Genomic DNA, 13,576 nt, shown 5'->3' on the forward strand with positions numbered 1-13,576 from the left:
TTTTTACAGTATAGAAAACTTTATTGACCAATAGTAAAAATACATATGCCAAATTGCAGACATTTTTTTAAAAAATCAGATGTGCCAATAAAAGAAAAATTGTTTTTCTACAGAGAATATTTACAACTTTGAAAGTCTCTCTAGTTATTGGAAGAATAGTATGTTCTGAAAATAAGGAAATATCCAGTTAAACCACCAATAGTCTTTGTTAAAGGCAATAAGTTACAAAGTTATAAAATGCAGAGAACATAATACATTCAAAATTCAATACATTGTTATAACAGGAAACAATTTGATCCATCAGAACTATCTTCCTTATTCAGTTGCCATTTACATTTCTTTTCTATAATATAGTTTTACTTGGTGTCCAAGACAACCAAATGATGTTGCACAAAGTGGAATGTTGAAAAACAAAGAAACTGGGAGTGCTTTCTTTAAAAAACACACAAAGCCACTTACAAAGACGAAGAGCTATAAAAACAAGTGAATGTTAGTGTCATAGATAAGAGCTCAGTTATAATCACCCTTGTCTCTGTTAGCACTACTTACCTAAGAGCGTAAAATGCAGTTGGGCTGAGTAGCCAACAATAATTTCTGTAAGACAGCAGGAATGGCAAAAAGTGCATCTGAACAAAGGCACAGTGCTTTGCTCTTTCCACTGAGCCAAATGTAATGTATATTCCTCACAATTACAATTCAGAATGAAAGGGGTGCTTACAGGACAGATTGAAAGGCTTCTCCCCCCTCTGGCATTATCCAACACTTGTTCTATTTAGAAATTCAACACTTGTTCTATTTGGAATTTTAAATTCAACAACATCAAGGCAGCTTTTCGTTTGGAACTGAGGAATGTGCAGTTAAAATAAATGAGCAGGTGCTGTGGAAGCAAGATGTAGAGAAGGCCACCTTCTTTAAAAGAGGATTAGACAAATTCATGGAGAATAGCAGCTATCAGTGGCTACGAGCCATGAGGGCTATGTTCTGCCTCAAATGTTGGAGGCGCTGTACCTCTGAATACCACTTGATAGGAATGACAAGTGCGGAGAGAGTACTAGTGAAGAAGTTGGGGCTTCCCACAGGCATGTGGTTGGCCATTGTGAGATCAGGATGCTAGACTAGATGGGCCTTTAGCCTGATCCAGCTACAGAACCTGAGCACACAAGGAAAATGACTTTAAGATGGAGCAGCTACCTCCAGTTCAGTCAGAGGCTTGGGGAAGGCATGGCAGGTTTAGCAAGGCAGGTTTAGCAGTGGCTGAAGAGGAGAAACAGATACATTTTGTTTAAGGAGCAAAATATTACAGTGGCTTATTGGTGCAGGCTGCTGAGAAGCATTAAATTTATGGCTGCCGTGGCAACAGGGCTAACTGTAATCATTGACTCCTGACAACAGGTGAGGACTATTATCCCAAGATGGCTGCACACAAACAACTTAATTTATTTTGCTACCCAGAATTAGTGCATCACAAAACATTAGCTTTCACTAGACCCACAGCAGATTAGTCTTCAAAATGCAGTTGTTAAAGTCACATTATGTAACTATTGTAAACTGCACAGTGTATATCATTGTGGGCCAGGCTTTTGACTCATTTTTTATCATTACAACTGACTTGGAAAAGATGTAGGGCTCTACCACATTATGCTGTGCTTGGCATAAGGAGACAAGACCCTGTGTAAAATCCAGGAAATATTCTAAAGTATAGGGGCATCTTCTGCAGCCTTTTAGCAAGGAAGCACAACTGCCCTACCCTACCTGCGAAAGGAACAAATTGTAAAGAAAGATGAAGAGAGACTTGGCTGTGCTTCCTTCTGCTCTTTTATGAGAAGTGGCAAAGGGCAAGAGTACTGCTACAACATCCAAATTGTTTGACTTCTTTTGCTTGATTGCTATGCACGCAACCTAACTCAGTGCCGCAATACCTTAGTTACAAGGGCCATGCAGTCAAAAGGGCAAGGGGATTGGAAAGAATACAACATTCCTGAGCCACAGCAGGGTTGGAGATACTGGAGCCTGCGGTCAGTTAAATTGAATGCAGAGGAAATATGATCCAGTGAAACTGCAAGTGACTTCAGCATCAAAGGGGAAATACCCAGGACAGTTTACCCAAGCCCTGCTAAGCATAATCACACCCTTTCCTTGATAAATGTCCTGCCCTTGTGCTTCAGAGCTGCACAAACATACACTCAGTATATTTATTTATTGAATTTGTATACCACCCTTCATTCAAAGATCACAGGGTGGTTCACAACATAAAAATACAAACGAGAACACAAAATGTGTAACAAAAACATACCAATAAACCCCCCTTTCACAAACATATTTAAAAGGCCATCCATTGCATGTTAATCAGCCCAAGGCCTGGCTATAGAAAAACATTTCACCTGGTGCCTAAAGAGATGCAATGAAGGCGCCTTGGGGTGAGCATTCCATAAACAGGGAACTACAGTAGAAAAGGTCTGTTCTTGTGTTGCCACCCTCTGCACCTCTTGTGGAAGGGGCACACAAAGAAAGTCCTAGAATGTTGATCGCAGGATCCGGGTCCTTGATATGCACCTTTCTAGACAAGCAGCAAACCCCAACTGCTGCAATTCAACTGAATTTAAAGAGACAAGATTGCTATTTCCAGTCTTCTACAGGATACCCTACCAGTTTCTTCCTAAACAAGTGAAAGCAAGCTTTGCTGTAGGACTACTGGATGTTTTTTATATCATTGCCAGGTAGGGACACGGCGCAGAAATCCCAAGGGCTAGTGGGAATAAGCTTAAAGCACTAGGGTTGGGAGCCATGAAAGTTGTCTGAATGGTCTTTACTGCCTTGACCCAGAATATCTAAGCAGCCCAGGGGCTGTTTTACAGCTCTGGAATAAGTGCTATATTATGGAGAAAGCTGCAACTATATCAGGTAGAACCAGACAGATTTGGTTTTTGTAGATTCTACCTGTAGACTAGAATAGTAGAAAGTGCTTGTTTTAATCAGTTGATGCTTCAAAGCTGATTTATCTATAAATGATCAAAAAATGGACTCAGAAATCACAAAAAAATGATGTTTAAAATGCAAAGATCAGGACTGAATGACTTCTAGCAAAGTAACACACAGTTCTCCCATTTTGCAATCTAATAGAAAAAAGTAAAAAATATTTATACGTTACAGCTTAGATCCTCAAAACTACAAAAGGCTAGGAAATTAGCTTCATAGGTACTATGATCTATATGTTCTCCCAAAGGCCTATTCTGATAGGAGGGAAAGGAAGGGAAGGGAAGGGAGGGAATGAGGTTCAATAACCAATTCATGCAGAATCTCACTTTATAAAATATAAGCTACTATTAGATTGTGCTCAAGCCTCAGATTTGAAAGGTACTACCCTGAGTAGAAATACTGAGGTTAAGTAAATTCCAATGTTATTACCTGTAATATCTGAACAGTGGTTGGCTTCACCACTCCCCACCTTACCTTACTTGAGCATAATAACAATAATAATGAAGGGTAGGAGACAGGTATATAACAAAGCATCCTGTCATGTAAGAGAAACAATTGATCTGTGCTATACTTGTATAAAAGTAGCTACTTTCAAAACTGGTTTTGATTCAAGAGTCCCTTTCCATTTCAGTGTTTAGACCATAACATAAAATATTACTACTGGCCCAAAAATTATGAGCCATTGCACCTAAGATTTATTTTTTTATTTTTTACGAAAATAGCTGGTCTACTAGACCCAATACAAATACCTGCACAGAAGCATCTGCACCAGTGACCACCCAATATTCTTACAATACAGTTGTAATTCATAAAGACAGTTGCACAGCTTGGGCAGAGGCAAAGGCAGGGTCCCTACTACATTTCTCAGCAGCATCCCATGGGCTGTTGGACCACAGAAATCAGAAGTGGATGTACATGTGTACTTGCCAGATGTGATAATAAGAAAGGGGCATTTGAGAAATCCCCATTTCACAAAAGAACCCCTCCCCCCCAAAAATAAGACAAATGAAAAATTCAACCCCGCCGAAAACCAAAATAGAGAGATACCTTGGTAAGTTCCATGGGGGGCTTCTGATGGAGATGTAGTATCCACTGGCACCATACTGGAGAACCTAGGGCTAAGGGATTCTGTGGCCTGCAGGTCAGAGCTGGCTGATAAGAGCAGCAAAGGCAGACACTGGGCTATGCTTCAGCCACAAGTGCTCAAGTCATTGCTTGTACTTTGCAGCTTAAGCCAATTCTCCAAGAATGGGACCATGGTGTTATTCTCACATGTTGCATCAGCTTTCCCCTGCCCCTGTGTGACCCACTTATTTATGATACAGTAAATAGCACTGCTAGAAGGAGGTGGTAGTTTTATAACACAGCTCAAGATACCTTCCATCTCCACTACTGCAATGCAGTTTGACATAAAGGTTATAAAAAGCAGTACTTACTTATTCATCATCTTTTTCATATCAAACTTACTGCTAGCTAGGACATGTCCAAAGTTTGAAGAGGAAGCTGTTGCTAGCCCCTCACAATGCAATTTTAGCTTTACCTGAAGTGCGACCAAGGAGGATATTGTGGCACCTCCTTGCAAAGCAGAGCGCAACAGTCATTTCCAGTGTAACACAGATTCCATCCATGAGCTGAAATGACTCACGTAGCAATTTCGCCTTTTTAAGCGTTTGAACTATGACCAGACTCCTGAGCTTTCCTTGAATCTGAAGAGGAATGGGCAAACAAGACTGACCCCTTGGGACTGCCTGGCTGGGAAACATCAAGGTGCGGATGACCAACTTGGAGGGGAAGGGATTCAATTAGATCACTTCTAGGAGTTGTCCTGTTATATGCATACAAAAGAAAGAAAAGGCATTCTACATTGAAACAGATGATAACATCTTTTTAAAAACACAAGGTCCTATGAACTACTCAGAGAATGATGTTACTAGGCGGCCTATATAATTGCTGTAAATCAGGGATGGGGAATCTATGGCTTCTAGTTGTTGTTGATGTACTAAAACTCCCATCATCCCTAACCATTGGACATGTTGGGTGGGGCTGATGGGAGATGGAGTCCAGCAACATCTGAAGGGCCACAGTTTCCCCATCCCTGCTGCAAACAAAACAAACACTCAAGTTTAAAAAATCGGTCACATATTTGACAGGAATTGATTATTAGACATGCAGTTTTCAACAAAAGTTTTTGGGTAGCAGGGATGGAAAACGCCTTTAGTAGAAAAGCTGCTATCACTCAGAACTAACAACATGGGCTACATTTGTCTTTGAATCAGGCATCAGGATCAGTGTTAGAAATTGAGATATGAAAGCTAGGAGCAAAATGGCACCTTAAACCTAGGTTATGGGAGTAACAATGGAATGTTTTTTAAAAAGTGTGCCTGTACAAAATACAAAGCTGAAAATGAATAAACTGCAACTAAAATATCATGTTCATTTTTCACATGGTCTACTCCTTCCCCTGCCCACCTCCCTAACATTCTTCAGAAAGGGGGAAGGGGGAGGCAGAAAAAGTCCTCCTTTCCTCCCACTCTGCAGTTTTAATCTGAAATTTTAGGCACAGTACTGTGCCCAGAGCTCAGAAACTGCTTGCACTAATGAAATTCCCTGTCACATAACGCGCCTAGAACAATGGGAGTTTCAAACACTGATCAGGATTCTTACAGTATAACCCAGCAAACTCCAGATCCTGCTTCAGCGCCAAGAGCATGGGACCTTTGTCTTTGCTACATGATTGGCTACATTGTTAAGAAAGGCTTAATGAAAATAGAATATTTGGGTATCAAGATGGACCAAAACACAAATTTAGCTTCATTAAAGTAAAATAACATTTGTTTTCATAATTTATCAGTGTGCACTGAATTTTTACAATATTTATGCTGTTTTGTGGGAGTTGAGTCTTTTTATAGATGCATAACTGAAATGTAAGGACACTGAGACACCTTGTGCAAACCTAAGTCAGGTCTCCCAGATCTAATCCAACGGGAGTGCACAGGCTCCCACACTGGTTCAGAGTCTTTGTCGTAGCATTTCATCCAACTGGGCCCTTGATTTTATCCTGAACTGCTTAGAGGTCTCACTGATAATATCTTCTACTTTGGCTTGTCTCCTCATAAATTCTAGCAAAGTATCTGAACAATTACACCTTGCATTCTATATTCAGGTGTTCAGAGGTGTGGTGTCTAAGACAATGTAGCTACCTTTGCTTAAAGATTGGTTTAGGTGCCCACTCCAGTGCAGATAATGCAGCTCCATGGGATAAAAAGCTTTGTTTGCAAGATTTATTTTCCATTTCCTGCTATTTTAAAGTAAAATGCAGTACTTTTCTCTTCTGATGGTAGTAACAACTAGCATGCAATAGTTAAAAACACATAAAATTAAGGGAAAGGCAATTACCTTCCTTCGACCATTCTTTTCATGCTTTCAGATAAGCTGGCAATATCCTGTGTGTTGTCTGCCTTCCCTCTCTTTTCTAGCTGTTCCAAAGCCACTTTAGGGCTAGGTAACATGTGCAGTGCACTTTGTTCGCTGCAGGCAAACTCTTCCTCTTTCACTTTCTGGCTGGCCGTTCCATCTGCTTCCATCTCTCTCTCAGATGTTTCAGGACAGCTTTTGATCTCAGTGAACGTGTCTTGGCTTAAGTAATCATGGTTTGCGATGGCCATGGCAGAAGTTCCGTGATTGGTTGTGACAGCTGTACTGGTCCCCATTGACTTTGAAATCACCTTCAGTTTGTGAGAGCTGGATTTGTAGTGCTTCTTTTTGTGCTTCGCTTTAGAGTTGTGCTTCAAGAAAAATTCACATGACTCTTGCAATACTCTTCGGCTTTCACTGATTGGACTGATTGGGAGAAGACAATACATGGTGATTACAACCCTGAATGCAATGCTAATTGCATTCAGATGTGCAAACATCTTGCTGAAGTCATTGTCAAAACTACCAATTTTAAGATGTGAAAGACGGCTCTCTTGACTCATTTTTTACTTTCTTTCATAGAATTCTAGAGCTGGAAGGGACCCAATGGATCATCTAGTCCAACTCTCTGCAATGAAGGAATTACAGCTAAAGAATCCCTACCAAATGAACCTTCAGCCTCTATTTTAAAATCTCCATTAAAGGAGAGCCTACCGCCTTCTACGGTAGCCTGTTCTATTGTCAAACACCTCTTACTGTCAGAAAGGTATTACTAATGTTTAATCAGAATCTCCTTTCTGGTAATTTGAATCCATTAGTTTGGGTCCTACATACCCTCCGGAGCAGGAGAAAACAAGCTTGCTCCATTATCCATGTGACACCCTACAGATATTTCCAGCTGGCTATCATATAATCTCTGCTTTCTCCAGACTAAACATATCTAACTCCCTCAACTGCTTCTCATAAGGATTGGTTTCCAGACCTTTTATCACCTTAGTAGCCTTCCCTCTGCACATGTTCCAGCTTGCCAATATCCATCTTAAAACTGTGATGCCCAGAATTGGACATAGTCCAACTGTGGTCTGACCAAGGCAGAACAGAGTGGTAATTATTATTTCCCTTGATCTGGACACTATCTTTCTGTTGATGCAGTCTAGAATTGAATTAGCTTTTTTTGCTGCTGCATCACGCTGTTGACTCATGTTGATCTTCTGGTCTACTAAAACCCCTAGGTCCTTCTCACATGTACTGGTATCAAAGCCAGATGCCCCTCCACTTATATGGAGCAAGTCTATAAACTATTTATTGCTCCACTCCCATCTTTACAAAGGGGTGGAAATATCTTATCTAGTGCACAAGATCATGCTACAGTCGTTTTAAGAGCTACTGCCTTTTTTCAAATGTTTTCATTACAAGAAGGGACCTGAGAGTGCATGATTTGCTCCAGGACATTGAGCAAGTTAACTGCCAAGTTGGCACCACAGGCCCATGTTCAATATTCTATGCAAGTAGCATTGGAGCCACAATCCTGCAAGTATAAGAAACTTAGTTCTCCCTTAATTCTTACTTACTCAGCCACTCTCTTGGTACAGAAAACACACAACTTTATCAGACACTAGGTCTGTTGGGAAGTTTTCTACACCTGTATTTTATCTTTATCCATGTCTTCATCTCTTTGCCCTTCAATAACTTCCCTAGTGAATCAAATGAAAGATCCATCTGGTTCTATACCAGAGGCAGGCAGATATTTTTATTTATTTTATTTATTGAATTTATATACTGCCCCTGGAGGTTTCAGGGCGGTTCACAGAACCTGTAAGAAGCTCACAAGAGGGACATCAGGGCAATAGCCTCCCTTGCAACTAGTATTGATCATGATTATATTATCATGATTAACATGCAATATTATCATGATTAACTTGCTCCCATCATCCCTAGCTAGCAGGACCAGTGGACAGGGATGATAGGAATTGTAGTCCAAAAACAGCTGGAGACCCAAGTTTGGGAAACCCTGCTCTACACTTGGCCCACTCTGCTCCTTAAGTCTTCACTCTTATTGCCTGCCCTCACCACAGAATCCTAAATTGCCTGAAACTGGCTTTTCACTTTCCTCACATAATCTGTATCATTTGCCAAAATTGTAGCCATTAATGCATTGAAGTATTGGAATATTCATCAAATCACAGCAACTCACTCAGTGGCCAGAAATGGTGCTCCAGGTTTCACATTACTGCATAATATGGTTGTACATGCAAGCAACAGTAGTTTTTAGTTTAAAAAATTGCAATATTTACCTTAAAGTAACAACACTCGGGATGTGGGTAAATAAATCTGACTACCTGGGACAAACTAGCAGGGTAATAAGGGGCTGTATTTCGGTAGAGAACATCACTTTGCTAAGACACACATATGAAATAGCTATACAATAATGGAAAAAGAAGGAATATGGAAAGGAATATACATCTTCATTGTAAAGGAATGTGGGCTGAAGGAGTTGAAGATAATTGCTTGCAAACCTTGACTAAAGAAATTTAAAGAAATACAGAAATCTAAAAGCCATATTAAGAATTCAGGATGCAAAGGAGAGTAATGGAAAAAAGTATTCCCAAGGGAACTTACACATAGCCTACATAAAACTGTTCAAAATATACTCCAGAAGAATTTAAACTGAAGAACAGACCACTCTGTGGGAGCTTAGAGAAAATATTATTGTCAATTTCTCCTCTTCCTGAGATCAATCTCCAAATAATTATGCAATGCCAAGCATCAAGAAAGACTATATAAAAATATGGCATAGCATTAAAACATTCATGCTAATAATACAGGCTGTGAGAAAGCAGATACAAAATTTGACCAAGTCAGACCCCTGCTGCTCAGGATTAAACTGCTCAGCCTCTTTTGCAAAAGGAGAAAAAATGGCCCGTTTACCTAGGAAGATTTGGTTTGGGAGGAAATTCAGCATCTGGCTAACTACAGCTTTTAAAAATCCCCCATGTGAGGGCACTTCCAGACCTTGCAGTTGGTATTGCCCATAAGTTCCAATTCACTGCAGGTTCACATGTGAGGCAGGGAGGCGGCACTTAAACAATGATGACTACAGGAAGTTCCACATCAAAGATGAGAGACCACATGTTTTCGGGGGTGGGGATTTTTTAAAAACAACCTGCAATCCTATGAACAAAGTCAGGAAGCAATCCAAGATGCATTTTCTCTCTCTCTCTCTCTCTCTCTCTCTCTCTCTCTCTCTCTCACACACACACACACACATTTTTAGAACACACCAATTAAAAGTGCCCACTAATTTTACATTGTTGTTTTTACAATAAATATTACCACAAAAAATGCGCCTTACTCTCTTTTGCGATTCCTGTTGAAGAAACTTGCCCATTCTGAGCAAGTCTTCTTGCTTCCCACCCAGAAAACTGGAGAGATGCCAACAATTAAAGTCATAAGGTATTTCATCAGAAACAAAATTATTTCTGGCCTTGCCAATATCTTGACCTGGAAAACAATAACCATTCATTAAAAATACAATAGAAAAATGGTTTTCCGACCCTATACTTCAAAGCAGAAAATGAATAGTGATACAGAAGTTTGCAGTTTTATATCAACTAAGCTGCACTCAGGCTTAAACAACTTTACTGTGCCTATGCTACACACTTAAAATAGCTTAATCACATTATGTTGTCATCGAAACTCCAGAAAATGAAATGCTGCAAGTGTAAGCAGGGATAATATGATGCTATGACACAGTACTGAATGGTGTGATTTTAATTTATTTATAAAATGACACAAAAATAAGAAATAAGCCTCAGGGTAGGGAACCCAGTCTGTAGCCAACTTTGGCCTGCCAGGGGTCCCAGTTCGGCCTGTTAGGCATTTTCCGGCAAAGCACCCACACCTGCCATATTTGTGAGGCCAGTGCCTGCATGACTTCAAAGGAACAATGGCGAGATTAAAGTGAGCTCCCCACTGTTCTTTTGCTGGAGCAAGGTGTGCTCCCCCTGCCCAGTAGTTGGTGGGGAGTGGAAGTTTGCCTTGCTCCAGGATCATGATGGGGTTTGCATTGAAACCCCTGCTAGAATGGAGGAAAAATGTATTAATAAGAGAAAAAACACAACACTTTAGAGTTAAGTTACTCCAGCATCACAAAACTACAATTCCAGAAATCCCTTAGGAGAAGCCTGAAGAAACTTCTTTAGAACTTGCCTGTGTTCTTAAATGTTGAAGGCAGATACAGTTAAGTCACAAAAAATGTGGCCACAGCTGTATAGAAGGAAGAAATGCATAACAAGTGTAGCTAATTCTTCTAAAGTGCTCAGTACTAACCAATTTCTTTAGTGATACTCTGTAAAGTAACACAGTTGTGTCATCTGAGTACACAGGAAAGACGAAGGAACTGATGGGCTGAAGTTAATTAGAGGTGGCAGGATTTTCAGAGTGCCTTGGGGGTATGTACCAGTGTCTTTTCTGCTGTTCGCTGCAAAATTAATCCTCTCTCGTAAAGAACAGGCTCAAAAAAGGGCAATGATATTTAACTCAAGAGCTAACTTGTCTGTCTTACCTAGTGCTCAGATTTTTATTTTGTATTAGCTTGGCCATCTCAGGTCTCTCCATTACCAACCCTGGCCTATTTTTATTAGCTTGAGGATCATTAACTAGCTGATGCCAGAAATATTATTTTGAGTAAATAGTTATTTTAAAAAGCTTGGACCAAGCTGAATGTAATAAAGTAATACCACTAAAAAGGAAATGCTCTGCTATAAGTATTTTTGCTTAAATAATCCTTATGTTGGAATAAATGCAGTATGCATCTAGGTTGGGATAGTCAAAGTGGTCCCTCTTGATGTTGGGGACTAGAGCTTCCATAATCCCTGACCATTGGGCTGTGCTGCCTGGGGCTGATGGAAGTTCACATCTGGAGGGAACTACATAAGCAGCCAAAATGAATTAACATTTCCCTAGTTATAACTAGATCAGAGTTTGCAATCTACAAGTATAAACTTCTGTTTTCATTTTCCCCCCATTTTTGCGTGACTTAAAACCTCACTTTAATATGCAATGTAGATAACTTTCCCACCTATTTCAGTGGGAAGAAAAACATGTTTTAAGCAACAAACAGATGGGTGTAAAATCTGAAGGATTATTGTCAGCAGCATATTAGTTTTGCTGTTGTTTTTAGACAGTCTTTTTAAATTTTCTTCTTAGGAAATCATAGCTAGAAGTCACTAACATCTTCAAGGAGGGTTCTAAAGAGAAATTTATTCCATTGCTTTGTACTCAGAGTTTATACTTTCTAGGACAATACTGATCGGAGGAAGACTGGATTCCACATTGAACACTAGGGTAGGACCACTCAGAGGCTTTAGTAGCACTGAAGAACAATAGACAAAGAAGTATCGCAGTTGTTGCTGCAATCAAATCCCCAGCATTGCATACATGTGCAGCAGCAGTAAGAGACATCAATATTCTTAATTATTGAGGTATAAATTGTGCAAGTATTTCACCCTTACCTGATAAGGGCAAGGTATATGGAACTTAACACAATGGTCATAAACCCAAGTGGTTTCCCAGATCTTCCTGTACACCTGCTCGTAGATATAACATCCCAAGAGCATCACTAATGGTACCAGGTATAAGCCACTGAAGACACCGATTCGAATCATGAATTTCTTCAGCTTTTCTTGATTCCTGCCATCATTCTGTATAACTTGCCGCACGTGATTTAGAGAAATTATGCCTGCTAAGAGGAGAGACAATCCAACAAAGACACAAAGGCACAAAGGCAAAAGGACAAAGTATCTGGAAGCATCCAGGTCATAGAGGCCAACGAAACAAACACCGCTGATGTTGTCACCTTCCACTTTGTTCATGGCAAGCAGCATAATGGTGAGAAAGCCAGGCATGCCCCAGGCAATTGCATGGAACCACATTGCCTTTTGCTCAATAGCTTCACAGCTCCACTTTCGTCCGGCAGCTAGGAACCAAGTGACTGTGAGGATCACCCACCACACAGTTCCAGCCATGGTGAAAAAGTACAGAGCCATAAAAACAATTGTGCAGGCTTTGTTCTGAGAACCAAGAACTACTGTCTCTCCAAGCTGCAGTTTTTCATCTACCTTATTACAGGCAGTTCTGTTTCCCAGGACAAACCCAAGGAAGTACACCAGAGACACTATGCTGTAACAAACAGAATAGTATATTATTGGCCTCTCTGGATATCTGAACCGCTTAACATCAATCAAAAACGTTAGGAATGTGAACAGGGTCGCGCAAAGGCAAAAAATTGAAACAATCCCAATGAAGCTTTTGGCGACGTCTAGCTCATGATTACTGAAGTACATGTTGGGACAGGGGGGTGCACACTGATCAATTCCCAAAAACTTGTAGCCTTGGCCACTGGAGGTCTGTAGATGACGTGGACACCAAAATCCATAATCCCTTCGGGGCTGTCCTGGAGTCTTCTTAGTGTCATGAGATTTTGTAGTGAGAGAAGGAGTGACAGCAGCAGTTTCATCACAATCCTCCAACCTAGAAAGGAAAGAGAAAATGCAGAGGGACCACTCAGTGCTATTTGCCTAGAGGCTCAGAGCACTTTTTTTTTTTAACAATATTTTTATTGGTTTTTCCAGATACAAGTTATAAAGAAAAGAAAAAAAAGAAAAAAGAAGATAACAGAAGCACATACTTCAGATGCTTGGTTATAAAACTAGACTGGGACTGGAATCGCAAAGAATAAAAACGGATTTTTTAAAAAGGAAACATAACCTCAATTACAAGGGTGAGGAGCCTCCAGCTTGCAAGCCAATCTTGCTCCATCAGGGGCTCCAAGATTGCGCAGCCAAGGCAATAGGATTCAGTCCCTGTTTGCTGATTTGGCAGGGATTAAAACCCTGGACAAAAGTGCCCTTTGAAGCAGTACATGCCCACAGATCTGAGGGAGCAGGGAGGTACACATGAGAGGAAATGCTTGTCTATGCAGACCCCAGAGCAGATAGGTTTTTTAAATAGTTTTCTTTGAAACTTTGTACAGGGTCTAGAAGCTAACAGAAAGCCAGTACAGGTATGCTAAAATAGCTGTGGTCTTTGCCAGTCAAGAGGCAACCTGCAGCATTCTTCCAACATCTTTCAAGGCAGCTCCAGGAAGAGTGAACTGGAGTAGTCACTGTAAGAGTTTTCCAAAGCA

General features: G+C 40.4%; 1 protein-coding gene across 5 annotated transcripts in view; it reads right to left on the reverse strand.

The window, feature by feature from the left end:
- The window catches only part of FZD6 (frizzled class receptor 6), a 27,270-nt gene continuing 13,694 nt past the window's right edge, over positions 1-13,576 (reverse strand). For all 5 annotated transcript variants that reach the window (XM_028736335.2, XM_028736337.2, XM_028736338.2 and 2 more), the window contains exons 4-7: positions 11,904-12,921; positions 9,743-9,891; positions 6,373-6,816; positions 1-4,801 (exon numbers count right to left, since the gene is read on the reverse strand). In XM_028736335.2, the coding sequence (XP_028592168.2) occupies positions 4,639-4,801; positions 6,373-6,816; positions 9,743-9,891; positions 11,904-12,921 (1,774 nt within the window). In that variant the 3' untranslated portion in view covers positions 1-4,638. The remainder of the gene's footprint in view (positions 4,802-6,372; positions 6,817-9,742; positions 9,892-11,903; positions 12,922-13,576) is intronic.

The sequence above is a fragment of the Podarcis muralis genome, chromosome 8, assembly GCF_964188315.1.
Source record: "Podarcis muralis chromosome 8, rPodMur119.hap1.1, whole genome shotgun sequence".
NCBI classification, from domain to species: Eukaryota; Metazoa; Chordata; class Lepidosauria; order Squamata; family Lacertidae; genus Podarcis; species Podarcis muralis.